This window comes from Bubalus kerabau, chromosome 14, assembly GCF_029407905.1.
Source record: "Bubalus kerabau isolate K-KA32 ecotype Philippines breed swamp buffalo chromosome 14, PCC_UOA_SB_1v2, whole genome shotgun sequence".
Classification (NCBI taxonomy): Eukaryota; Metazoa; Chordata; class Mammalia; order Artiodactyla; family Bovidae; genus Bubalus; species Bubalus kerabau.
In genome coordinates this window covers 17,883,971-17,908,691 of record NC_073637.1, presented here as the reverse complement: position 1 = coordinate 17,908,691, position 24,721 = coordinate 17,883,971, and the positions used below count along the sequence as shown (strand labels likewise).

Below are 24,721 nucleotides of genomic sequence, written 5' to 3'. Positions count from 1 at the left end.
GGCACCCCACTCCAGTGCTCTTGCCTGGAAAATCCCATGGACAGAGGAGCCTGGTAGGCTGCAGTCCATGGGGTCGCAAAGAGTCGGACACGACTGAGCGACTTCCCTTTCACTTTTCACTTTCATGCATTGGAGAAGGAAATGGCAACCCACTCCAGTGTTCTTGCCTGGAGAATCCCAGGGATGGGGGAGCCTGGTGGGCTGCCATCTATGGGCTCCCACAGAGTCGGACACGACTGAAGCGACTTAGCAGCAGCAGCAGCAAGGACTGTTTGCATATTCTTTTAAAATGCTGAGGGCTGAGATAATTCAATGAGAACTGTTAGCAATCTGGGTTAATAAATGAGATGTGAGTGTCATCATCTTGTTTCCCTCTTTTTTCAAAGGAAAAGGAGAGCAATTCCAAGGAACAAAAAGGCAACACAGGTGAGTGGCTATTTTGGAGACTTGTAAATGCAGCATAAAGCCATTTGAGTGAGAAAATGATAAAACAGGAGCCACGAGAGCAACCTTGGAGCCCAATGCCCTCATTTCCCAAGTGAGGAAATAATCCTAGGAAGATGACAGCACCTTAAAGAGATTGTGTAACTGATTTGAGCTGGACAGGAACCAGATCCCAGGAGCCCAGGTCTCCTGAGCTCAGTTCAGTACTGAAGTCGACCCATTGGCTCACATCTCTACCCTAAAGTCTTAATGTAGAAACAGCAGAGTAAAAATAGGAACAAACTGGGATGGCAGGCCGAAACCAACATGGTAAACTTTAATAGAGGTGACCTGGATTTAGGTTCCGAAACTCAGCTGACAAGGATTGGATAGAGCCGGTTTGGCAGAAGCTCAAACGAAAGAGCCCTGGGATTTGAAATGACTGCAAACTTGATGTAAGCCAGCAGTGGGTCTTGGCTTAAAACAAGGGGAACACCGAGTGCTGTTCCAGGTAACACAAAAGTAAGAAGACCAGAGTCAAGTTCAGTTCCGCAGGCCACTCCTATTAGCATATTTGATTCTAAGACTAACCCCAGGACATAAACAGTAGTATCTTGGTTTGCAGATAGTAAAACGGAAGTACAAAGAGGTCGTGTAACTTGCGGAAGTTTATCTGGCTAGAAAATATCAGAGCTAGAAGTTTGTTTCAGGTGGTTTTTCTCCAGAACCTGCTCCTAAAAAATTACCAAATAATCTCTCAAAGTACATTTGTGACTTTGTTTAAGACTATTAACCTATTTGAGTTTGAAGATATTTTTTTAATATTTGTGATTTTTATTTATTTATTAGGCTGCACCAGGTCTTAGTTGCAGCATGTAGGATCTTTGGGCTTGGTTCTGGCATGGGGGCTATTTTTTTAAGTTGTAGCGTACAGGGTCTAGTTCCCCAACCAGGGATCAAACCCAAGCCGCCTGCGCTGGAGAGCAGTCTTAGACACTAGACCACCAGAGAAGTCCCGAGACTGAGGTTGTTGAACTAGACAATTCTCAAGGTCCTAAAGAGATCTGAGGGGGAATGGATCTCAAGCTTTAGTGTCACTTTATCCTGGGTCTGTTCTTTACTAGCTGGGTGACTGGGCAAATTACTCACCCTCTCTGTGCCTAGTATAATGAGTTCTCACATATCGCAGGAAGGCCTGCACGTTGCTAGCCCCAGGCATCTGCTGACATTGCCCTGCTCCTTGAGTGGAATCTCCACCGCTCTTGCAGTGCATGGTCTGTAGGACTCAGGGCAGAAATCCTACTATGAAATATTACAATTTCTTCTTCTTTTTTTGCTATGCCATAGAACATGGGGAAATCTTAGTTCCCCAACCAGGGATGGAACCTGTGCCCCCTGCTTAACCACTGGGCCACCAGGGGAGTCTCTCTATTCCTTTTTTAAAAGAAGGGTCATGACACATGCCAGAGCAAAGGAAAAGAGGGAGCTTGACCTTGTCTCTTCTCATCTAAACAGCCATAAGAAGTCTAATCATTTCCACTAAATATCCACAGAGGCAAAACCAGATGAGGTAGTGGTAAATATAGACAGCCCGAAGAAGAAGAAAGACAAAATACTGAAGAAGAAACCCAAAGAAGATGAAATTCCCAACCTGGCTGTCTTGCAGGTGTGTGGACACAGCCATCTTGGCCATGGTTAGGGCGGGAAACTCAGAAGGGGGTTCTTTTAGTCCTTCAGTCAACTTCAGAATGCCTTTGTCTGAACTAACTTGCTTTGTCTTTGTTATCATCACTGATTTAAAGCAACAAACTGTCAAGAATGCAAGCCAAGACAGTAGAGCTTGTTCTTTTTCCATTTTCTGCATGCCCGTATTGAGAAGGGGCATAATTTCTATTGGCTAGCCTGGATCCAGCAACGTAATTTAGTGTGTGAGTTCCCCTGGGATCATTTCTTGGGGCTTGACATCATCATGCAGATGTGCACAGACTCGAAATAGTAAGAGTTTTAGCTCTTACTAAAGTCAGCTCCATAGACCAGTCCTAACATTAGCCAGAGGTTGTTAGCTAGAGGCAAATTGATGGATATGAAAATTGGGAGTATGAAAATTATGTCCCTAGATACTGAATTTAGCTAAGTTATTTTGATAGGAAATTTGAAGAAGTGATCTAATTATATTACTAAACTAAAAACTCAGTTTTCCATTTCTAAAATATACATGTAATTTTCTACTTGGAAAATTCACAGCTATATGCATTATAATAAAAGCAAATATTCTATCACTTTATATACATTAAGAATGAAATGTTTAATGAACAGTTTTTAATTTGAATATCCTCAAAATATGGCAGTCTGTATCTGACAATCAGTGACATCAATTAGCTATAAAAAGGTTAGCCACATTTATACTTATATATTACATTTTTTAAAAACTTTGGTTTAGCTATACTTCTTAGAATTTGAAAGTTTATCAGAAATGTTTTATACATTTCAAAGTGGTAGCTAGTTCTAGGAATGTCAAGTCAACCATCTTTCTTATTTTGCTAAAGATAAATTAATACTCCCTCTTATACTTTTCCAAGAGGTGTATAGGAAGACTGGTTTTGGAGAATCTTGGCATTTTTTCATTAAATCAATCCTGGGCTTTCCTTCCTCTAAGCACTCTCTCCTCCCTTCTTCCTAAAGATATATGATGGGGATCTCGAGAGTGAATTCAACAATTTTGAAGACTGGGTGAAAACCTTTGACCTGCTCAGAGGCAAGTCCATGGAAGATGACCAAGGCCTCGATGGAGACCGAGTCATAGGAAAGTTTAAGGCAGGTTCCAAAGTTAACTTTTTTATTTGGCTCTCCTGTCTATAAATATCAGATATGACTTAATTCTGTGGGACTGTGGTGTGCAATGTGGGTAAGGAAAATCCTTGATCTCTATGCAAGACCCTCCCTTTTTAGAATTCCACAAGACCAAGCCCTCGTCTTTTAAAGTATTTGATTTGTGGCCAGTAAAGTAGATTGCAGCTCAATCTGTGGAACATGAGGAACCAGAGTCATTACCTAAAAAGATCACTGAGTTTTACTCTTCTTTCCCTACCCCTGGCCTCCCAAACATTTGATTGACACAAACCTGCCAGCTGAATGATTAAACTGATCAAACAACACAAGCCCTTCATCTGGCAGACTTACGGTGTCAGCCTCACAAAGTAATAGGTGACACTTGCTATAAACTACTGCACGCCTGGGCCCTTTATATGAAAGAGACGTGTTGGAAATCACATGGGCATTGCAGCTTGCCAATCTGAATTTTAAATCCTCATTGTGATACCAACCAGCTTCGTGATCTTGAGCAGTACTTGACCTCCCTGAGCCTCGATTGCAGCATCTAAAAATAGAAATACTGCAGTCGAATGGAATGAGATAATGGGAGAAAATGCTAGCTCAGCACCTCGCATGTACAAGGCACTCGGGATGCCATCTGATGCTCCTATTCATGCTTCTCATGTAACAGCCCACTGAGGAGGGTGTTGCTGCACCAACACCGGTTCACTGGTGTACCCTGAAGAACTACAGATTGCAGGCAGGTCATATGAACTGCCCACCGATTCACTGGTGTACCCTGAAGAAGTACAGATTGCAGGCAGGTCATATGCACTGCCCAAGGACACCCAGGGCCAAGGCTAGAGCTGCCCCAGGTCCTGTTGGGTCCCAAGCTATGGTTGCTTCCCAGAGCTATGCCCTATACGGTTTTCAGTGGAGCATATCATCATCTTGTTTCAACGCATGGTGCTTTGTGGTTCCAGGGCTCCTTCTGCATCTACAAAAGCCTGGAGGATTCCAGCATCGAGGACAGTGGGCAGTTGAGAATCCAGCAAGGGATTCCACCGAACCACCCCGTCAAAGTCCTGATCAGGGTGTACATTGTTGCGGTGAGCCATCCTCGTTTACCCTGAGGGGTTGTCGGAATCACCAAGAGCTGCCACAACAAAGTTTTATAGACTGGGCGACATAAACAGCATTCCTTTTCTCCAGTTCTGGAAGCTGGAGGTCCATGATCAAGGTGCCACCAGAGCTGGTTTCTGGTGAGATGCATCTTCCTGGCTTGTAGATGGCTACCCTCTGGCTGTGTCCTCACAAGCCTTTCCTTTGTGTGTGTGTTGTGTGTGTGTGTGTGTGTGTGTGTGTGTGTGTGTGTATGTGTTTGTGAGGGAGAAAGAGACACACACACACACCGAAGGAGAGAGACAGAGAGAGGAGAGGAGATACGTTGTCTTCCTCTTCTTGTAAGGTCACTGGTTCTATCAGTTTAGGACATCACCCTTAATTCAGTTCAGTTCAGTCGCTCAGTTGTGTCTGACTCTTTGTGACCCCATGAACCGCAGCACACCAGGCCTCCCTGTCCATCACCAACTCCCAGAGTTCACTCAGACTCACATCCATCGAGTCAATGATGCCATCCAGCCATCTCATCCTCTGTCGTCCCCTTCTCCTCCTTCCCCCAATCCCTCCCAGCATCAGAGTCTTTTCCAATGAGTCAACTCTTCGCATGAGGTGGCCAAAGTACTGGAGTTTCAGCTTTAGCATCATTCCCTCCAAAGAAATCCCAGGGCTGATCTCCTTCAGAATGGACTGGTTGGATCTGCTTGCAGTCCAAGGGACTCTCAAGAGTCTTCTCCAACACCACAGTTCAAAAGCATCAATTCTTTGGCACTCAGCCTTCTTCACAGTCCAACTCTCACATCCATACATGACCACTGGAAAAACCATAGCCTTGACTAGATGGACCTTTGTTGGCAAAGTAATGTCTCTGCTTTTCAATATGCTATCTAGGTTGGTCATAACTTTCCTTCCAAGGAGTAAGTGTCCTTTAATTTCATGGCTGCAGTCACCATCTGCAGTGATTTTGGAGCCCCAAAAAATAAAGTCTGACACTGTTTCCACTGTTTCCCCATCTATTTGCCATGAAGTGATGGGACCGGATGCCATGATCTTCATTTTCTGAATGTTGAGCTCTAAGCCAACTTTTTCACTCCCCACTTTCACTTTCATCAAGAGGCTTTTTAGTTCCTCTTCACTTTCTGCCATAAGGGTGGTGTCATCTGCATATCTGAGGGTATTGATATTTCTCCCGGCAATCTTGATTCCAGCTTGTGTTTCTTCCAGTCCAGCGTTTCTCATGATGTACTCTGCATATAAGTTAAATAAGCAGGGTGACAATATACAGCCTTGATGTGCTCCTTTTCCTATTTGGAACCAGTCTGTTGTTTCATGTCCAGTTCTAACTGTTGCTTCCTGACCTGCATACAGATTTCTCAAGAGGCAGGTCAGGTGGTCTGGTATTCCCATCTCTTTCAGAATTTTCCACAGTTTATTGTGATCCACACAGTCAAAGGCTTTGGCATAGTCAATAAAGCAGAAATAGATGTTTTCCTGGAACTCTCTTGTTTTTTTGATGATCCAGCGGATGTTGGCCATTTGATCTCTGGTTCCTCTGCCTTTTTTAAAACCAGCTTGAACATCTGGAAGTTCACGGTTCACGTATTGCTGAAGCCTGGCTTGGGACCTCGTTTAACCTTAATTAGCTCCCTAAAAGCCCTGTCTCCAAATACAACCACATCGAGGGTTACAGCTTTGACACAGGAATTTTCAGAAAACATAACGCAGTTCTTAATAAGGGGTATAAAGTTTGGTTGGGCTTCCCTAACGGCTCAACAGGTAAAGGATCTACCTGCAATGCAGATGACGCGGGTTCAGTCCATGGTTTGGGAAAATCCCCTGGAGAAGGAAATGGCAACCTACTCCAGTATTCTTGCCTGGGAAATCCCACGGACAGAGGAACCTGGTGGGTTGCAGTCCATGGATGTGACTTAGCGACTAAAGAACAATAGAGTTTGCTTGGCAACATGGACATTTACTGGGTTTTCACTCAGCGAAAATATTCCCAAGCTGCCAGGACCACTGTGTGTAGCTCTGTTTGCTCTCTGTGGTTAGCTGCTAGCTGAGCAGAGAACCAAGCAGCACTGAAGCAGGCCGCTCCCAGGCAAGCCAGCCAGTGAAAAGAGCCAGGGCAGAACAGGGCAGCCGCCGCTGCTCAAGCCTCCCGCTCCCACCCAGCTATGCCTCTGCTCTGCTGCAGGCAGACATTTCATTTCCAGTATATTCCCAAGAAAACTATTATCTGCCCTAGGCTTCCTTTCTGACAGTGGGGCACTGATCTTTCATTGTGAAACTTCTTAGCCCGATTGCCAGGAAGCTTGGGGCCAAATTTGCTGCTTGATCAAAGTGACCATGTGCTCGACTTTCGTGGTTCATGTGTTTGTATTTTGACCTTGAAGTTGATTTATAGCCATATTATTGTGTATTAACTTTTTGATTACATTGCATAAAATATTTTTAAGAAACTGAAATGAAACATAAAACAAAGATGAATTATTCTTTAATGCTAAGGTAGAATGAAATGTCCCCTTTCCAGCTTGCAGTTCTCATGCTCCCCTCATTGTTAGTAGCAATACCATCATCACCATGACCACCACGTGCAAGGCATGTTCTAATCACTAAGGATGTTGTGATGGGAAAAAAACCAAAACAGTTCTTGCCTTCAAGGAAGTCACAATCTAGTTGGAACAATGAGAAGTACTTGTAAAGTGTTACTGGCAATGCCAGTGGTCTATATTAAACACTCAGCCACAGGAGAATTTAGATAAATCTCAAAATTTTGTTCAAGAGATCACTCATGTCTTGGGAGAGATAATTAATGTGCATTCCTCAGGAAATAGACCATGTGTTCAAATAAATTTGAGGAAATGTTGTGCGTATAATAATTCTTTCCCTTGTCCAACCCCTGAGATACATAAAGCTATTAGCATGCTGAATGCTCTGAGAATTCCAGAAGCAAAGAAACTGATTTAACAGCTTGATTCTTTAACAGCATTTTCAAACCTTATTGCCCACACCTATTTTTCCTCCCTACAGAAAACCCTGCCATCTTTTTCATGAATCAAATAGAACATAGGATCTGTATAGGAGGAAGGAGAGACTAGAGAAGGATTATGATTTGTGTATTCATTTAGCAAATACCTGCAGCACACTTTTATATTTATACATACGTACGTGTATATGTGTATGCATATATCTATATTTATATACAGGTACCCTCTAGAATAGGCAATGGCACCCCACTCCAGTACTCTTGCCTGGAAAATCCCATGGACGGAGGAGCCTGGTAGGCTGCAGTCCATGGGGTTGCTAGAGTCGGACACGACTGAGCGACTTCCCTTTCACTTTTCACTTTCATGCATTGGAGAAGGAAATGGCAACCCACTCCAGTGTTCTTGCCTGGAGAATCCCAGGGACGGGGGAGCCTAGTGGGCTGCCGTCTATGGGGTCCCACAGAGTCGGACACGACTGAAGCAACTTAGCAGCAGCAGCAGCAGCAGCACCCTCTAGAATGCAGATCAGGTTCCTGCTCAGGAAACAGCATGGAGGAAGGAGGACTGGGACTGAAACTTGAACACAGGCAGGTCTTGAACAAATGAAGAGTCAGAGAGTATCAGCCCTGAGTTTTAGGGTTTAGGATAGACTGTGGACAGCCAATGTTTTTCCTTGACATTTCTAGTAACAGTGATTATGTGTGGTTTGCTTTCTCACACTGATTTAATTAACTAATTGAAATCTTGAAATCTCTAAATTTGATAAAAATACCAAAGAAGTAAAAAATTATACTACTTAAAAGTTGCATGGAGAAAGAAATAAAATCCCCTCAATTCTGCAATTCCATCCCCAGAAATAGCTTACCCTTCTTATGTATATATACTCTTTTTATGCAAACACATCTCTATTTACACTTGTCTACAACTACATCCAGATATATATTTAATGGAGCCCCACTTCATGCATTACATGTTGATCTTCTATTTTCTTTCTTTCGTTAGTAATGTACCTTGGACATTTTTCTAGATCGCTTCATACAGGTCTTTTTCATTCCTCTTAGTAACCACCTAGTGTTTTACTGAATTAACATAGTATCCATTCATTCATTCACTCATCAAAATTGGGAAGACCCTATCTTAAGTCCTGGAGATAATGTAATGAACAAGACAGATAGTACTCTCTTGCTCTCATGGAGATAATAACTAGTTGGAGATGATATGAGGATTAGGAGGGTATAAAAATAACCACAGACAGATAAATAAGCAAGATAAATGTTAGAGATAACTGCCACATAAAGAATTAAAATTGGTGATGTAATCAACTATACTTCAACAAAAATTAATTTGGCGATGTGATGAGAGTAAATGGGAAAGGGCCAATTTTGAATTTTCTTCCAAAGTAATTGACATGTAAGTTGTTCACAATTTTTAGTTATTAAACGATATTCTAATGAACAACCTTGAAAATATAGCTTTGTGTGCTTATGCCTTTCTGTCTGTAGGATAGAGTTCTAAAAATAAGACTGTTTCTTATCCAGCTCTCAACTCTGCACTTTCTCCATCTTTTCCATATCTTTCCTCACCATCTCCCTACCCTGGTCCTCCCTGATGGAAATGGATTGTTACTTAGCTGACCAGCACTCAATGCAAGACTGATGGGCTCATGCATTTCAAAGCCAACTGGTTTTAGGAGAAGCTTTTATGTGTAGCCCATAATATTACAGATGAATCTCAAAGAGATGACTTGTTTTGTCCAAGATCACATGACTACTTAGAACTGGAACTCAGATTCATGCTTTTTGCCTCCTCGTCCAGCAGGTTCCTCTTTACTTTGTCCCAACCAGTGCTTCCCACTGGGGAGACAACTCCAGAGAAAGCAGGACTTGAGCAAAGCTGGTAACTTTTAACAGCCGAGTGGAAAGGCTAAAACAGTGGTTTTTAAACTTGGCTGAATCATCTAGAAAGCGTCTAAAAAAATCACAAAGTCCAGGAACAATTAAATATCTGGGGATAGAACTCAGTTCAGTTCAGTCACTTAGTCATGTCCGACTCTTTGCGACCCCATGGACTGCAGCATGCCAGGCCTCCCTGTCCATCACCAACTCCTGGAGTTTACTCAAATTCGTGTCCATTGAGTCAGTGATGCCATCCAATCATCTCATCCTCTGTTGTCCCCTTCTCCTCCTGCCCTCAATCTTTTCCAACATCAGAGTCTTTTCAAATGAGTCAGTTCTTCACATCAGGTGGCCAAAGTATTGGAGTTTCAGCTTCAGCATCAGTCCTTCCAGTGAATATTCAGGACTGATTTCCTTTAGGATGGACTGGTTGGATCTCCTTGCAGTCCAAGGGACTCTCAAGAGTCTTCTCCAACACCACAGTTCAAAAGCATCAATTCTTTAGGATAGAATTCAGGCATCAGTATTTTTTAAAATTCCCAGACGGTCCCTGTGCCCAGTGTTGAGAACCACTGGACTGAAGGATTTTTTTTTCCTCTTCTCCAGGCATTTAATCTTAGTCCAGCTGATCCAGATGGCAAATCGGATCCCTACATTGTGATCAAGCTTGGCAAAACTGAAATCAAAGACCGGGACAAATACATCCCTAAACAGCTGAACCCAGTATTTGGAAGGTCAGTGGCCATCCGAGTCTCATTACACCGTCCTCTCTGTGTTTGCTCCTGTGGGGTTTCTTTGAGGAGGGGGTTGGTGTGTAGAGCTGTGTGGGTCTGAGTACACGGTGCAGATTAAATGCTGCCTCCTGCTCATGGTAACAGCCAATCAAGCCAATATTCATGGGGAAGGGCCGGATTCTTTCCTTGGTCTTTTTAGCAGTTTGGTTGTGCATGATCTTCACGCCCATGGTTTTCCAATAATGATTTTCCCAGATCTCAAATGTAAGAGGCCCCTTGAACAGTCATAAGGTTCCCCCTCCTGCCTTGGAGAGAGTCCATTTTTACAGACCAGATAATCGAGGCCCAGAGAGGTTTAGAAACTTGTTCTAGTTCACACCACTCATAAGTAGAAGAGAAGGAGCCAGATGTTTAGTCTTTGTCTGTTACCAAAGGGATTTTTGCATCGTATCATTTTGCAGTTCATTAGGGCTTCCCAAGTGGCACTAGTGGTAAAGAACCTGCCTGCAAATGAGATACGTGTAAGAGACGCGAGTTCAATCCCTAGGTTGGGAAGATCCTCTGGAGGAGGGCAAGGCAACCCACCCCAGTATTCTTGCCTGGAGAATCCCATGGACAGAGGAGCCTGGTGGGCTATAGTCCATAGGGTTGCAAAGAGTCGGACAGGACTGAAGTGATGTAGCATGTAGCACGCTGCAGGCAAAAAGTTGAATTGCACCCCCAGTGTTCCTGCAAAGTGTTTACAAGACATTGCATTTGCATATTTTAGGTGAGCCAGGGATTCTCCAGTTCTCAGCAACCCTCCCCCAGAATACTGGAGTGAGTAGCCTTTGCTTTCTCCACGGGATCTTCCCAACCCATGGATCGAACCTAGGTCTCCCACATTGCAGGTGGATTCTTTACCGGCTTAGCCACCAGGGAAGCCCTTCAGCAACCTTATCACCCCATTTATCTTCTAAAAGGGTTGTGTTTGTGAGCCTGACTGCCATTAACTCTGGAGTCAAGCACACCCGGGTTTCACTTTGCCACATCATGCAGATGGCTTAACCTCTCTGATCTGTAGCAATAACAGTGACATGACCCTCGTACGCCTTCAGAAGATTAAGTATGACAAGCACCCAGCACTGTCTATGACATTGCATAGTAGCTACTCAAAACGTATTAGTTTCCTTCCTCTCCACCTCGATAATCATTTTAGCAATGTACACATCTTAAGTATATCTAATTTCTTTTTCCCCAGAGTCCCAAGGACCATGGGATGAAATCTCTATCCACCTCATTTAAATTCATTTACACAATTGTGGTTGCTTTGGAACTTCTGACATTTGATCAGAACCAGCCTCTTACATGTGATTCAGTTCAGTTCAGTCGCTCAGTTGTGTCCGACTCTTTGCGACCCCGTGAACCGCAGCATGCCAGGCCTCCTGTACATGTTATTGTTCCCCAGGAAATAAGACAATAAACGATCTTGCTTGTTCCAATTAAAGAGAATGATTAAAAGGATGTGCTAAGGAAATGTACCCTTGCTTCCCTGATCCGGAGATGACTTTTATCATTACCTGCCGTTTATGTAACCAACACTTCTTTTTGCCAAGTGCTTTGTAGTCACTTTTTATGAGCTGCTCTCTCCATAGTGCCATGAATTAGACTGGTTTTATAACCTCCACTTATGACCATGGTAAACAAAAGAGAGGCTGCTGGGATATTCCTTCCTACCTCTGGCACTTCAGAGCCTCTTCCAGAAGCCTTCCAGGTGTGGATGCTTTGTTGGATGTGTATTTAATTGTTACTCAGGGAAAGATACTGCTGGCTCAGTCTTGAAAAATTCTAGCAGGGGCCATGGAGGGCTCTTGTGCCTGGACTGGGGTCTGGGGAACCCCTCTTTGAGACCTTTATAAGAGGATGTCACAGGCTCCTCCCCTGATGCCCAGGCCCAGACCTGCCTTAGTTTTCTTCATAACCTCTAGCATGAATTGGTGTGTTTATTGTGTGTTTATGGTTGTTTCCCATCTCCCCACTAGAATGTGAGCTCCATTGCAATGGGGACTTGATCAAGTACCCTGTACCCTGTACCTTGCTGTAACCCTAGTACCTCAGACAGGGCATAGCACAGAGCAGATGCTCTTTGAGTATCTGCAGAATTATAGAATAAACGAATGAATATACAATGGGGAAACAATCCTTCAGTAATTTTTCAGTGGGATTTCAGGGAACCCCATTATCCTGAGGGTGTACACATCTGAAGAGTTGGAGGTTCCTCATTTTCTTAGTAACCACAGTGCCTGATACACATGACACATATTATGATGTCTCATAAATGTCAAATGAACAAATGAATCAAAAAAGAAGTAATGATTGGACAAAGAAACAATGGGACATCTTTTCTCCAAAGGTTCACAGTACTGAATGTTTCTATAAGACTCAGGTTTTACCCATTTCGTGATGCATTCTCTTTTCTCACACCAACGTTGTATCCAGAGGTCATATCACATTGACACCCACGTTCGTATAAGTCTGATTTTCCCCCTAAGTGACTGGAGATCCAGTCATGGCAAGCTGCTTTTGGTAGTTTTCCTAAGGACAGCACTAATGAAAATTCAGGAGAGGTGAACCAGGGAGCGCACAGCACACCATCCTGAAAGACGGATCAAGCATTTGAGCCCTCTGTCCTCTGTCATGGTTGCCAGGGGCAGTTAAACACTTAATAAGTCTTTCCTTGGTGGCAGCAGCTTGGTGATGGCCAAGCCTAGAGGTGGCTGGGGGCTTTCTGGTGATATGCCTCTAGAATATCCATTACTGCTTTAAATACAAATCTTGGAAACCCAGGGAGGCAATACTATGACTTCAGGTGGAAGAAATGAACTCATTTTCTGCACAGCTGTATTCCTGGCCTGCTAGGGCTGCCTCAGTCAGTTACAGGCAAGGAGCTGTCCAGCATCTCTGCATTTTTCTCTCTGGGGAGGGTTAATTGGCTCTGGGCTATGCTGTGATTGCTCTCCCCACCACTCTGGAGAGTGAGAGTCGGGCTAAGTGGGCCTGACCTTGAAGGCCACAGCCCAGAAGGCCTGAGGACAACTAGGAAATAATGGGCCCTCTAGTCTCCTCTCCTCCCAGCCTCCTCTCTGTCCCTTGCTCCCAGATCAGCCCTCCCCGTGTTGTCCCAGAGCAGAGTCAGGAACAGCTGGAGAAACACTGGTGTTTTAAGAACACATTTGCCTAAAATGCAGGCCTACATTCCCAATTTAATTCTTAATTACCTTCTCTAATGCTCAGTAGAACAGATAACGCATTGTTACAAGAAATCCGACATCATGCCTATTCCTCTCAACACTGCATTGGGGTGGGATTGTGGAAGGAGCATGGAATTAGAAGGAAACTGATACTTATCTTAGTTTGACATGATCTGTGATCTTAGGCCAGTCCCCTGTGTTCTCTGGACTTCAGTTTCCTTAGCTGTAAAAGGAAGAGATTGGATATGATGATTTCTGAGATCCTGCACAATTCAAAGAAACATTTATTGTGTCTGCTTTCTGCAGCTGAAGTACAGGCTCCAACAATGCAGAGATGAGGAGGGCAAGTCTCTCTGTTCACAAGGGGCTCAGAATCTTGTATAGATACATCCCAGTCCTGCACGTCTATGTTTTCATGGTTTTCCATTGTCAGTAGGATTTTCATCTCAAATAAACGCAGCTGATATTCCCTGATGAATCCACAATGGAGGGGAGAGGAAATGGCAGTTTATTGGGCACCAGTTGAATGCCTGGAAGTAAAATCTGTGCTTTGTATAAACAAGATCCCATTTAACCACTATGCTATATTATAAAGAAGACGTATTTATCCTCGTGTACATGTAAAGAGCCCAAAAGAGTTGAAATAACTTTCCCAATGTTTTACAACCAGGAAGTAGCTGATTCAAAATCAAGATTAGAAATCAGTCCTGTTTGAGACCAAAATCTAAGGACTTTGCTCTTCCTCTTGCTGTCACCCTAGTTGAGACTATAACATGTGACCCATGAGAGAGTAGATGATTGGCTGCTGGAAATTGACAAAAGGGCTGGAAATTGTTTGCATCTCAATGAAAAATTAAGCTACATAAATATCCATTAAGTAGTAATTGGGTTTCTCAGTGTTTAGTGAGTTCCTACGGAATGTAGGCCTATACTTAACCACTTGATGCAAAGAGCCAACGCAATGGAAAAGACCCTGATGCTGGGAAAGATTGAAGGCAGGAGGAGAAGAGGGCAGCAGAGGATGAGATGGTTGGATAGCATCACCGACTCAATGGATATGAGTTTGAGCAGGCTCCAGGAGATAGTGAGGGACAGGGGAGCCTGGCGTGCTGCAGTCCATGGAGTCACAAAGAGCTGGACATGACTTAGTGAGTGAACAGCAACAATGGACTGTAGGCAAGCTAAAAGTGAAACAGGAAAAAGTTCTCTGCAGCACCAAATGCTGTTGATTCCTAAAGCCTCTGCTTGGACGGCAGGTCATTTGAGATCCAGGCCACGTTCCCAAAGGAGTCCTTGCTCTCCGTGCTGATCTACGACCATGACTTGATTGGGACGGACGACCTCATTGGTGAGACCAGGATTGACCTGGAGAACCGCTTCTACAGCAAACACCGAGCCATCTGTGGCTTGCAGAGTCAGTTTGAGATGTAAGTTCCTCTTCCTGTGGAGTCTCTGTTGGTGCCCTGAGGCTGCAGCCCAGGCTCTGGGAAGACCACCTAAGACTCAGTTTTAATATCTCAGATGGGCTCCATGTCAACAGGGCTCACTGCTGACATGGAGACTGCTCATTGCACTTGAGGGTATTCGGGGCTGGGGAGGCAATATTGATTTGGAACCCAGGGCAGATTCTTCGAGTCAAGAGTTGAATTGTATTTGTTCAGTTGATTAGCTAGGCCTGGTGGACTGAGTTCTCAGTGGGGAATGATGCTAGAAGAATGATTAACATAACACAAATGCCAATATCCTAGTTAATTACAACCAACACTCACAAGTACTTAAAATATACCATGCACTTCACATGGTATATCTAATTCAGTTCTCCTCAAAACTCATTGAGATGTTATTCCCATCTTACACATGAGGGAGAAGTGGGTCCAAGTCTCTCTTTAAAAAGGTTTTTGAGCTCTGCTTAATTTTAGAATGTATACTAGATTTCTTTTTTTCAGTTCAGTTCAGTTCAGTTGCTCAGTCGTGTCTGACTCTTTGTGACCCCATGAACCGCAGCACGCCCGGCCTCCCTGTCCGTCGCCAACTCCCAGAGTTTACTCTTTTTTTAAGTATGGCTTATTTGATATCTTAAGAGAAAATTCTTATAAATATCAGCTATAAGAATATATTAAAAAAAGGAAAATATAAAAACATCCATTAGGCTTCCATGGTGTAATTTTAGAAATATTTTTGAATATAAAGTAATATATATTCCTTGTAGAAAATTTAGGAAATACAGAAAGTACAAAACGATGCTCAAATTATTTCACTCATAGGTAAAACTTACGTTAAAGAGTGTGTATGTATTTCCTTTCAGTATTTTTTCTATGCTGCATGTATGTATAGTTGCTCAGTTGTGTCTGACTCTTTCCGACCCTTTGGGCTGTAGCCCACCAGGCTCCTGAGTCCATGGGATTTTCCAGGCAAGAATACTGGAGTGGGTTGCCATGCCCTCCTGCTCCAGGGTATCTTCCCAACCCAGAGATCGAACCTGTGTATCCTGTCTCCTGCCTTGAGAGCATCTTCTTTACCTGTTGAGACATCAGGGAAGCTCTTTTTCTACGTTATTTCCTCCCAGAATTGGACTCATACTAACCATACAATTTCCTAAGCTTCTTGTTGCATTTATACGTTATAGCATAAGCATTCTATGATATTAAATATTCTTCAAAATCATTATTTTAACAGCTCTCTGGTATTCCCTTATATAAATTTATTGTACAATTATATAACCAGTTTCCCTTCTTGAATTTCAGGGCATTTACATTTTTCTTCCTTATTCTAGTAGAAATATTACTGCTATGAGCATTACCACACAAAAGCCATTGCAAACCTTTCTGATAATTCATTCAGTGTTCATCCATCGATATGAATTTATTCCATTGAAAGGAATGCACACTTTAAAAACTTTTAATAGTAACATCCAGATGTCTCTCCAGAAGGGGTGGACCAATTTAGACTCTCATTAACATAGTCCAAAGCATCTATTTCCTCCATGGAATGATTTTCAGGCAAGTCTCTACTGCTGGCCTGTTCTTCTCTGAACCGAGCATGCCATTTCAGTCTGGGGACTTCAGTGAATGGAGAAGCCTTCTGGGGTACTTATATCATTCTCAAGTACCTGAGAGGGTACCATTCAGAGAATGATTAGCTGTGTGCACTGTGAAGTCAGTAAAGGAAGCCACACGTAAACGTGGTGTGTCTTCTGTTCAGAACTTCCTGACAGTGGAATTACCAGGTATCAAAATAGTTTAGTTAGGTAAGTTGTTCACTGAAGTCTTAAAAATAGACAAGAACACCTATTTCTGGGAAGGTCTATGTATGGGCCTGGCTTGGAATCTTCTTCAGGATCTTCATATTTCTGAACCAAGGTAGGAAAACTGTTTTACAGCCGTGTTTTGTTTCTTTCAATGTTTAAATGGATTAAATTCTGATGAATCCTGCATCCCAGGGAGCAGAGAAATCCAAGCTTATCTCAGTCATGGTTCCTAGGGAGCATCTCATTACAAGTTAATGATTTTTTTTTAACCAAATAGCTTGTTTTTAAGGAAAGAAGGGGTTGGAAAGATCTGGAAACTCACCACTAGGAAATGACTGATTAGAGAAACAGCACCTCAAGACTTCCTGCCTGGGATGTGAGTTTACAATATGATTCTGGAAGAGGAGGAGAAGGGAGGAAAGAAGCAGAGAAAGTAGAAGAATGAGCTTGGCTTTCTTCTTAGAAGTAGCAGCCAAATAGCTATCCTGCTAGTGACAGGACAAACTAAACCAAAACTACCTGCAAAGAAATCCATAGAGACAGAGAGCACACTGCTGATTGCCAAAGGCTAGCCTGGGCACGGGGAATGACGAGTGACTGCTTAAGGGGTAGAGAGTTTTCTTTTGTGGTGATGAAAGAATTTTTTTGGCACTAGATACAGGTAGTGGTTGCACAACATTATGAATATACTGCTGCTGCTAAGTCGCTTGAGTCGTGTCCGACTCTGTGCAGCCCCATGGATGGCAGCCCACCAGGCTCCCCCATCCCTTGGGATTCTCCAGGCAAGAACACTGGAGTAGGTTGCCATTATACTAAATCCCACCAAATTGGTCAACTTTAAAATAGCCAATTCACTTCAGTTTTTTAAAAGGATGCATTTGTTTTAAAAAATATATATGAAACTACCTGAAAAGAAATGTTCTGTCAAGCTATTCCAAAGTTCTGCCTTTCATACAAGCACACATATGCAGAGGTATTGACCAGAAAAGAGAGAAAACAAATTAAACAACAACAAAATCGCTAGCCCAAAGCATGTGAAATGTCAAGTTAAAGCTAAAGGACACCACACAGGTCATACTTAGGTGGTCCTTTCACAGACATCTTGGGGGGCGGCTCCTGAGGAAGCCCGGACCTCACCCTCTGTCCTTTGTCCACTTTTCAGAGAAGGATACAATGCCTGGCGAGACACATCCAAACCTACCGAAATCCTCACCAAGCTCTGCAAAGACAGCAAGCTGGATGGCCCCTACTTCCGCCCTGGGAAAATACAGATAGGAAACCAGGTCTTTTCTGGAAAAACAACCTTTACTGAGGAGGACACGGGTAACTCCCCACAATGTATCCTGCTGAAGTGGTTCTTCTTTTGAAAAGCCTGCTTTCAGTGGTGTTGATGACTGAAGGCAGTGGTCATCTACTGTAAAGTTAATGCATGGAAAAGTACTGAGGAGGATGAAGATCACTTGTAATCCCCAAATTCAGAGATAATGATGGTGCATGGTGGTATATTTCTTCACAGTGTGTGTGGGGGTGTGTGTGTGCATGCAATATGCCACATTTTTACATAATTTTAAATATGCTATGTATATGGTACATTAATATGCCATATATATATATATATATAGTTTTGTACTCTGCCTTTTCTACTTCCAATAGATTATGACAATTCTCCTCTGTTCTCTGAAACTATCTTTGATAATCTTCTATTTTATGGCTGTGACATTTCCATTGTGTCCATTTTTATGGTGTCACTTAATGCTTCCATGAACCTGCTTACACATATTTTTGCATATTTCTGATGAGTCTACAGTACATATCATAGAAGCAGAATTCTTGTGTCAGAAGATAGACAATATCTTAAAATGAATATTATATAGAATAAATACTTGGACACAACTTAAATTATCCCCATAAGTGTTACACCAACAACTCTCCTTTTCCAACACCAAGAAATAGCTTTTTCCATTTGAGCAACATAGAACATATCAGGAAGACCCCAGAAAGCCTTTCATAAATTTAGGATGAGAAAAAAAAAATCCCCTTTAAGGATATAAAACAATGCCTGTACTATCACACCTATCCATTTGATGCTTAAAGATTACCTATATATGGTGCAGTGCTTCTGATGCAAAAAGCCCAATTACGTACACGCTACAGGGTATTCCGACACTCTGTCGATCCCACCACTTTAATGCCAAGATTTCTTTTTATCTTGTTGTTTTGGTCCCAAGAAATTCTAAGAGGTTTTCCTCATGCAGAGTTATTGATGTTTAGTATATTAACGATATAGATGAATTTCTGTGAGAAAAATACTTTTTCACAATATACTCTATTAAGCCAATTTAGTCCCTTGGTCACTATTCTACATTTCATGATTAAACAATTTATTTGCCCACCAAAAACCTGAAATTATGTTCATCAAGATAAGTTCTTGACTGATTAAACGTTATGACAAAGATTTAATTCATCGATTACTTGTTCATCCCTATCGACTTTTACTGACTATAATTATTGTTGTTGGAAGATTCTCTTGGTAGCCTTTTATTTCTTTGGTTAAACCAGGTTCAACTTTTCCTATGTCAAATTTGGCCATTCTAAGGTTTGTCAAGCAGATTTTATTCTTTCAACAATTTTTGTCTTATATGGCAAGTATTTTTTCTACCAATAGTTTTTATCATGAATTACCTTTTTTAAAAATAAAGTGATAGGTCAGAGAACGTTTTCCCTGAGTAGGTGCTGGTAGGAGTGGGAGATCTCAAGCAATAATGAGAAGAGTCATAAGACATCATTGAGCACATGTTATGTCTATTTCACCACTTTGTTTAGGACCACTCTGATCCCCTGGGCCCTCTCCCACTATAGTGTTAGCAAATAGCTTTATGTCTCCAGAAAAAGTACCCTCTCTTGTCCCTTGAAGCCAAGTTTGTGAGTCATAGACTGAAGGAGTCTGATTCAAGGGGTGAAGGGAGTCCTGTACTCCCAAGACCCTGACTGTGCTGAGTCCTCTGGTCAACCCATCTCATTTCCCAATCTCTTAACTTTTTTTCTTAATTAATTTTTTAAAATTGATGTATAATTGATTTACAGCATTGTGCCAGTCTCTGCTATATAGCAAAGTTGGTAAGAAAAGCCAGGTCTCTGCTATACAGCAAAGTTTTTCCTCAGTTATACACACATATATTTTTTTAAATATTCTTTTTCATTATAATTTATCCCGGAAGATTGGCTATAGTCCCTTGTGCTATACAGTAGGACCTATTCTAAACATAAGGGCTTGCATCTACCAAACCCAAACTCCCAGTCCATCCCCCTTAGCCCCCTCCCCCTTGGCAAGGGGAAAGATCACTTGGCAAGATCACAAGTCTGATCTTTAGGTCTGTGAGTCTATTTCTATTTCATAGATAGATTCACTCTCTTAACTTTCACTCTCCTTCCCCCTCCCACCACCCCACTCCCACCTCTTTCCATTTTATTTGTCCTATTTCTTTTTTGCTATCTCTTCTCTCTACCTGTATATTTTCTCTCTACTTGTATGTTTAAATAAACCTTTCAAACACTTTAAGGGAGTGTTTGAAAATGTATCTGATAGTTCATCACTGTCCCCTTACAGGAACACGCATCTGACAAGTCTCTGTATTTTTCTCTCTTCCATGCAGATGAGACGGTGGAGTCGTATGAGCACTTGGCCCTCAGGATTTTACACTCTTGGGAGGATATTCCAGAGGTTGGGTGTAGGCTGGTTCCTGAGCACATAGAAACACGGCCACTGTACCACAAGGATAAGCCCGGAATGGAGCAGGTAGTGGCCAAGAAATGTTCATCCCCAACAAATGAGACTTTTGCCCTAAAAGTTAATCTTGTTTGTGCCATGTAGTAATGGCTCCCAACCAGGGACAGTTTTTCCCCCTCCTAGCCTGGACATTTGGCAATCTCTGAAATATCAATATTTTTGGTTGTCTCAAGTGGGTGAGGGTGGTACTGCTTCTAGTGGGAAGAGGCCAGAGATGCTGCTAAACATCCTGTTTTGTCCTGGGCAGCCCCCCACAACAAAGAATCATTCAGCCCCAAGTGAATGTTAAGATTGAGAAACTCAGCCCTAAAATCAGAGTTGGATTTATTGCTCTTTCCTTTTTATGATTTGAGTAATCAAATTCTTTCAGAAGAATATTGGCATTTAAGAAAGTTCAAAACCCATTTGACGTACCCAAGAACTTGTCCAAAATCTATCAGTAACCACACATCCCAGTAGTTTTCCCAGAGGGGCAATAGATGGAGGCTTACCTTGAAGAATTAGCAAAAACAAGCTGTGTGGAAGATAACTAGAGATCTGGGTTATGAGTTGGAAGGGAAAAGATTAAGAAACTTTTAATGTCCTAGACTCCTTATGGAAATAATATCACTCAGTTAGGATAACCAAGGATATATTTATCCATATTATGGCCATTTTGAGAGTAAAAGAGGTCATTATTAACAATTAAGCTGCTACAAAGGGCCCACGCCAGGGTTTTCCTAGACAAACAGAGGTGTAGGGGTCACCTAAGCCTTATTTCTTAATATTGCCTCATGATGAAATTATTATGATCCTTACTTTTAAGAAATTGTGGTTAGGAGAGTTTAAGTAACTTGCACAAAGTTACTCAGCTGGTAAACAATCTGCCTGCAATGCAGGAGACCCCCGTTTAATTCCTGGGTTAGGAAGATCCCCTGGAGAAGGGATAAGCTACCACTCCAGTGTTCTTGGGCTTCCCTGGCAGATCACATGGTAAGGAATCCACCTACAGTGCATGAGACCTAGGTTCAATCCCTGGGTTGGGAAGATCCCCTTGAGGAGGGCATGGCAACCCACTCCAGTATTCTTGCCTGGAGAATCCCTATGGACAGAGGAGCCTGGCGGGCTACAGTCCATGGAGTTCCAAAGAGTTGGTCATGACTGAGCAACTAAGAACAGCACAACACAGAGCTGGGATTTAACCCAGACAGCTTGAGTCCCTAGTTCTGTCCCAGCTCTGAATTCACTCACTGTGTAGTCTGGGCAAAGCAAATGAGCTTGACTATAATGGGGCAGGAAGACCCACACTGCTATCCCAGGCATGGTGGAATATAAACCTAGGGATAGCATGTGTGTGGGTGTCTGAAAAGAATACACTTTTATCAAATGTAGAAGCTTATGGTTATTTCTTAAGATTTACTCCCAGATCTTTGAAATCTTTTGGTTACTGGTATCCCTCATTTTCGGAGAAGGCAATGGCACCCCACTCCAGTACTCTTGCCTGGAAAATCCCATGGACGGAGGAGCCTGGTGGGCTGCAGTCCGTGGGGTCGCTAGGAGTTGGACATGACTGAGTGACTTCCCTTTCACTTTTCACTTTCATGCATTGGAGAAGGAAATGGCAACCCACTCCAGTGTTCTTGCCTGGAGAATCCCAGGGACGGGGGAGCTTGGTGGGCTGCCGTCTCTGGGGTCACACAGAGGCGGACACGACTGAAGCGACGCAGCAGCAGCAGCAGCCCTCATTTTACCTGTCAGATGTGGCTTATTGGTTAAAGATGAACATTAATGTCTGTTGCCTGGAAAAGTCCATGGACAGAGGAGCCTGGTGGGCTACAGTCCAAGGGGCTTCGAAGAGTCAGACACAACTGAGCAACTGAGCACATAATGTCTCTTTAGAGACCCTAGGAATATAATCCTTCATTGAATTGGAGTGGGTAGTCTATCCCTTCTCCAGAGTATCTTCCCGACCCAGGAATCGAACTGGGGTCTCCAGCATTGCAGGTGGATTCTTTACCAACCGAGCTATCAGGGAAGCCCAGAATTGGCTCATCACTTCCCAAATGCTAGCTCTTTGCTTATATTGTCCCTTCCTCTGGAAATCCTCCTTTTGTCCCCCTAGCCAAAGCTCCTCCTTCACCCAAATCCTACAAATCCTCCTTGCTCTGTTGACAGCCCCACTTACTTCATATAAAATCTTCCCTGACCATCCCAGCCTTTGCTGATCACTCACCTTCTTGCCTGAGCTGACAGAGCACTTAGAGTACATACAACAGAGCTGAACGTAGAATCCACTGGACCTTCTTCCCACCTGGGCTTTCAAATCCCTTGAAACAGGATAAATTTTGGTGTATGGAGTCCAGAGCAATGGATGGAAGGTCCTGTTCTATCACTAATTAGCCACAGGACTTTAGATAATTTCTTTGACTTCTCTGAACCTTACTTTCTTATGGCTAGGGGTAAGCATTGGTGGAGCTAGTGGATGTTAAGATACATTGGAGGCAATGAAGCATGATACTTCTGACAGATAATAGAATCTCTGTTATCCTTAGGGGTTGGTAAGAAAAGCCAGGTCTCTATAGAGTCAGAGGATAAGATTTGAATCCAGGCCCTGCTATATATTGCCTGTGTAAATACATGCAAGACATTTCTCATGTGCCAAGTAGGAATTTCTACCTAGTGGAGATATTGGAGGAATTAATGAGACAATGCTTTCAATTGCACAGGGCTGCATCTACCACATAGTAGGTGCTCAATAAGGTTTGCCCTGCTTTTGATATATGCTCCAATTTTTAATAAAAATGTAGGTTCTGTCTTTGTCAACAAATAGTCTAAATACAGTATGGATAATATTATTATATTATATTATATTTACCTAATAACTGTTCCTAGTAAAGTGAAAGTGTTAGTGTCTCAGTCATGTCTGACTCTTTGCGACCCCACGGACTGTAGCACACCAAGATCCTCTGTTCATGTAATTCTCCAGACACAGATACTGGAGTGGGTTGCCATTCCCTTCTCCAGGGGATCTTCCTCATCCAGGGATCGAACCTGAGTCTCTTACGTTTCCTGCATCGCAGGCGGATTCTTTACCATCTGAGCCACCAGAGACTCAACCCTAGTAAAGGGATCTGTTAAAACTGTGAATGGTCAGTGTCCATGTGGTAACCACACTTTCCCCAAAAAAGCTAGAGTCTTCTTTTCTTCACAAGGGCCGTCTGCAGATGTGGGTGGATATGTTTCCTGAAGATATGCCTCAGCCTGGACCTCCTGTTGACATTTCTCCAAGGAAACCCAAAGGGTAAGTAGTTGCAGCCTCATCTTCAAGGAAAGAGACCATGGTGCAGACTAAAAGACCTGGTGTCTGACACAAGCTGACACCTGACAATCACACCTGGTCAGTTACATCAGGAGGTGAGTGGTGGTATAGTAATAGTAGCAATGGGGATGGAAGCAGTGGCCCCTGTTTTATGGTAAGAGCCGAGTGTCAGCATTCTTCCACGTTCTGAAAAATGTTGGTTCATGGAAGGAGGATCTGCTCAGAGAAATTCATATTCATGATGATTCCAGCTGGCACACTTGGTTTTGATGGAACGAAGACCTTGAGTCTCAATATTTTGAACTTGGTAAAGTTGAGGAAGCTTATAGACTCAAAGCAATACCAGAATCACATAGACACCAATCGACTCAACCTCCAGGGTCTTCAACCTACGTCTCCCTTCCCTTATCCCAGGTATGAACTGAGAGTAACCATCTGGAACACAGAAGATGTCATTTTGGAGGATGAGAATATCTTCACAGGACAAAAATCGAGTGATATTTATGTTAAAGGGTAAGATCATCAGCAAACTCCATCCACCCTTTCCTTCTCCTGTTCACCCTTTAACCCTCAACCAAACTATGCCTCATGGAAGGCATTCCACCCACACCTCACAAAAGGAGGCTTTCTTACTCACCTTGTTAGAGAGGTCACTTTCTTTGCCAAATATTTGGTCATTTTACTAAGAATGGTTATCTCATGAAATATTTTTGTGAGAAAAGTTTGTTTATATGAATGTCTCTTCCTGTTAAATGTTGAATGCCTAAACTTTTTGAATGACATTCAAAATATATTTACACCAGCAGGAAGTAGTGAACTATAGTGCTATTGATGAAAGATTAAGTGTTAAGATTATAAGCATGCATGCTAAATTGCATCAGGCATGTCTGACTCTTTGCACCCTATGGACTGTAGTCCACCAGGCTCCTCTTTCCATGGGATTCTCTAGGCAAGAATACTGGAATGGGTTGCCATTCCCTCCTCCAGAGATCTTCCCAATTCAGGGATCGAACCTGAGTCTCTTATGTCTCCTGCATTGGCAGGCAGGTTCTTTACCACTAGCACCACCTGGGAAGCCCACAGTGAAGTGAAGATTGCTCAGTTGTGCCTGATTCTTTGCAACGCCCATGGACTACACAGTCCAAGGAATACTCCAGGCCAGAATACTGGAGTGGGTAGCTGTTTCC

General features: G+C 42.8%; 1 protein-coding gene and 1 long non-coding RNA gene across 2 annotated transcripts in view; one reads left to right on the top strand and one right to left on the bottom strand.

Annotated features, from left to right (window-relative positions):
• Nucleotides 1-24,721, top strand: part of FER1L6 (fer-1 like family member 6) — a 134,411-nt gene that overhangs the window by 90,553 nt on the left and 19,137 nt on the right. Inside the window, exons 27-36 of the mRNA XM_055545883.1 lie at nt 387-426; nt 1,977-2,089; nt 3,106-3,237; nt 4,218-4,343; nt 9,845-9,972; nt 14,459-14,629; nt 17,612-17,772; nt 20,103-20,245; nt 23,428-23,516; nt 23,949-24,047. Of these exons, the coding sequence (XP_055401858.1) occupies nt 387-426; nt 1,977-2,089; nt 3,106-3,237; nt 4,218-4,343; nt 9,845-9,972; nt 14,459-14,629; nt 17,612-17,772; nt 20,103-20,245; nt 23,428-23,516; nt 23,949-24,047 (1,202 nt within the window). The remainder of the gene's footprint in view (nt 1-386; nt 427-1,976; nt 2,090-3,105; nt 3,238-4,217; nt 4,344-9,844; nt 9,973-14,458; nt 14,630-17,611; nt 17,773-20,102; nt 20,246-23,427; nt 23,517-23,948; nt 24,048-24,721) is intronic.
• LOC129626636 (uncharacterized) overlaps nt 6,935-24,721 on the bottom strand; it is a 77,607-nt gene continuing 59,820 nt past the window's right edge. The window contains exon 3 of the long non-coding RNA XR_008702105.1: nt 6,935-13,425. This is a non-coding gene — a long non-coding RNA (uncharacterized LOC129626636). The remainder of the gene's footprint in view (nt 13,426-24,721) is intronic.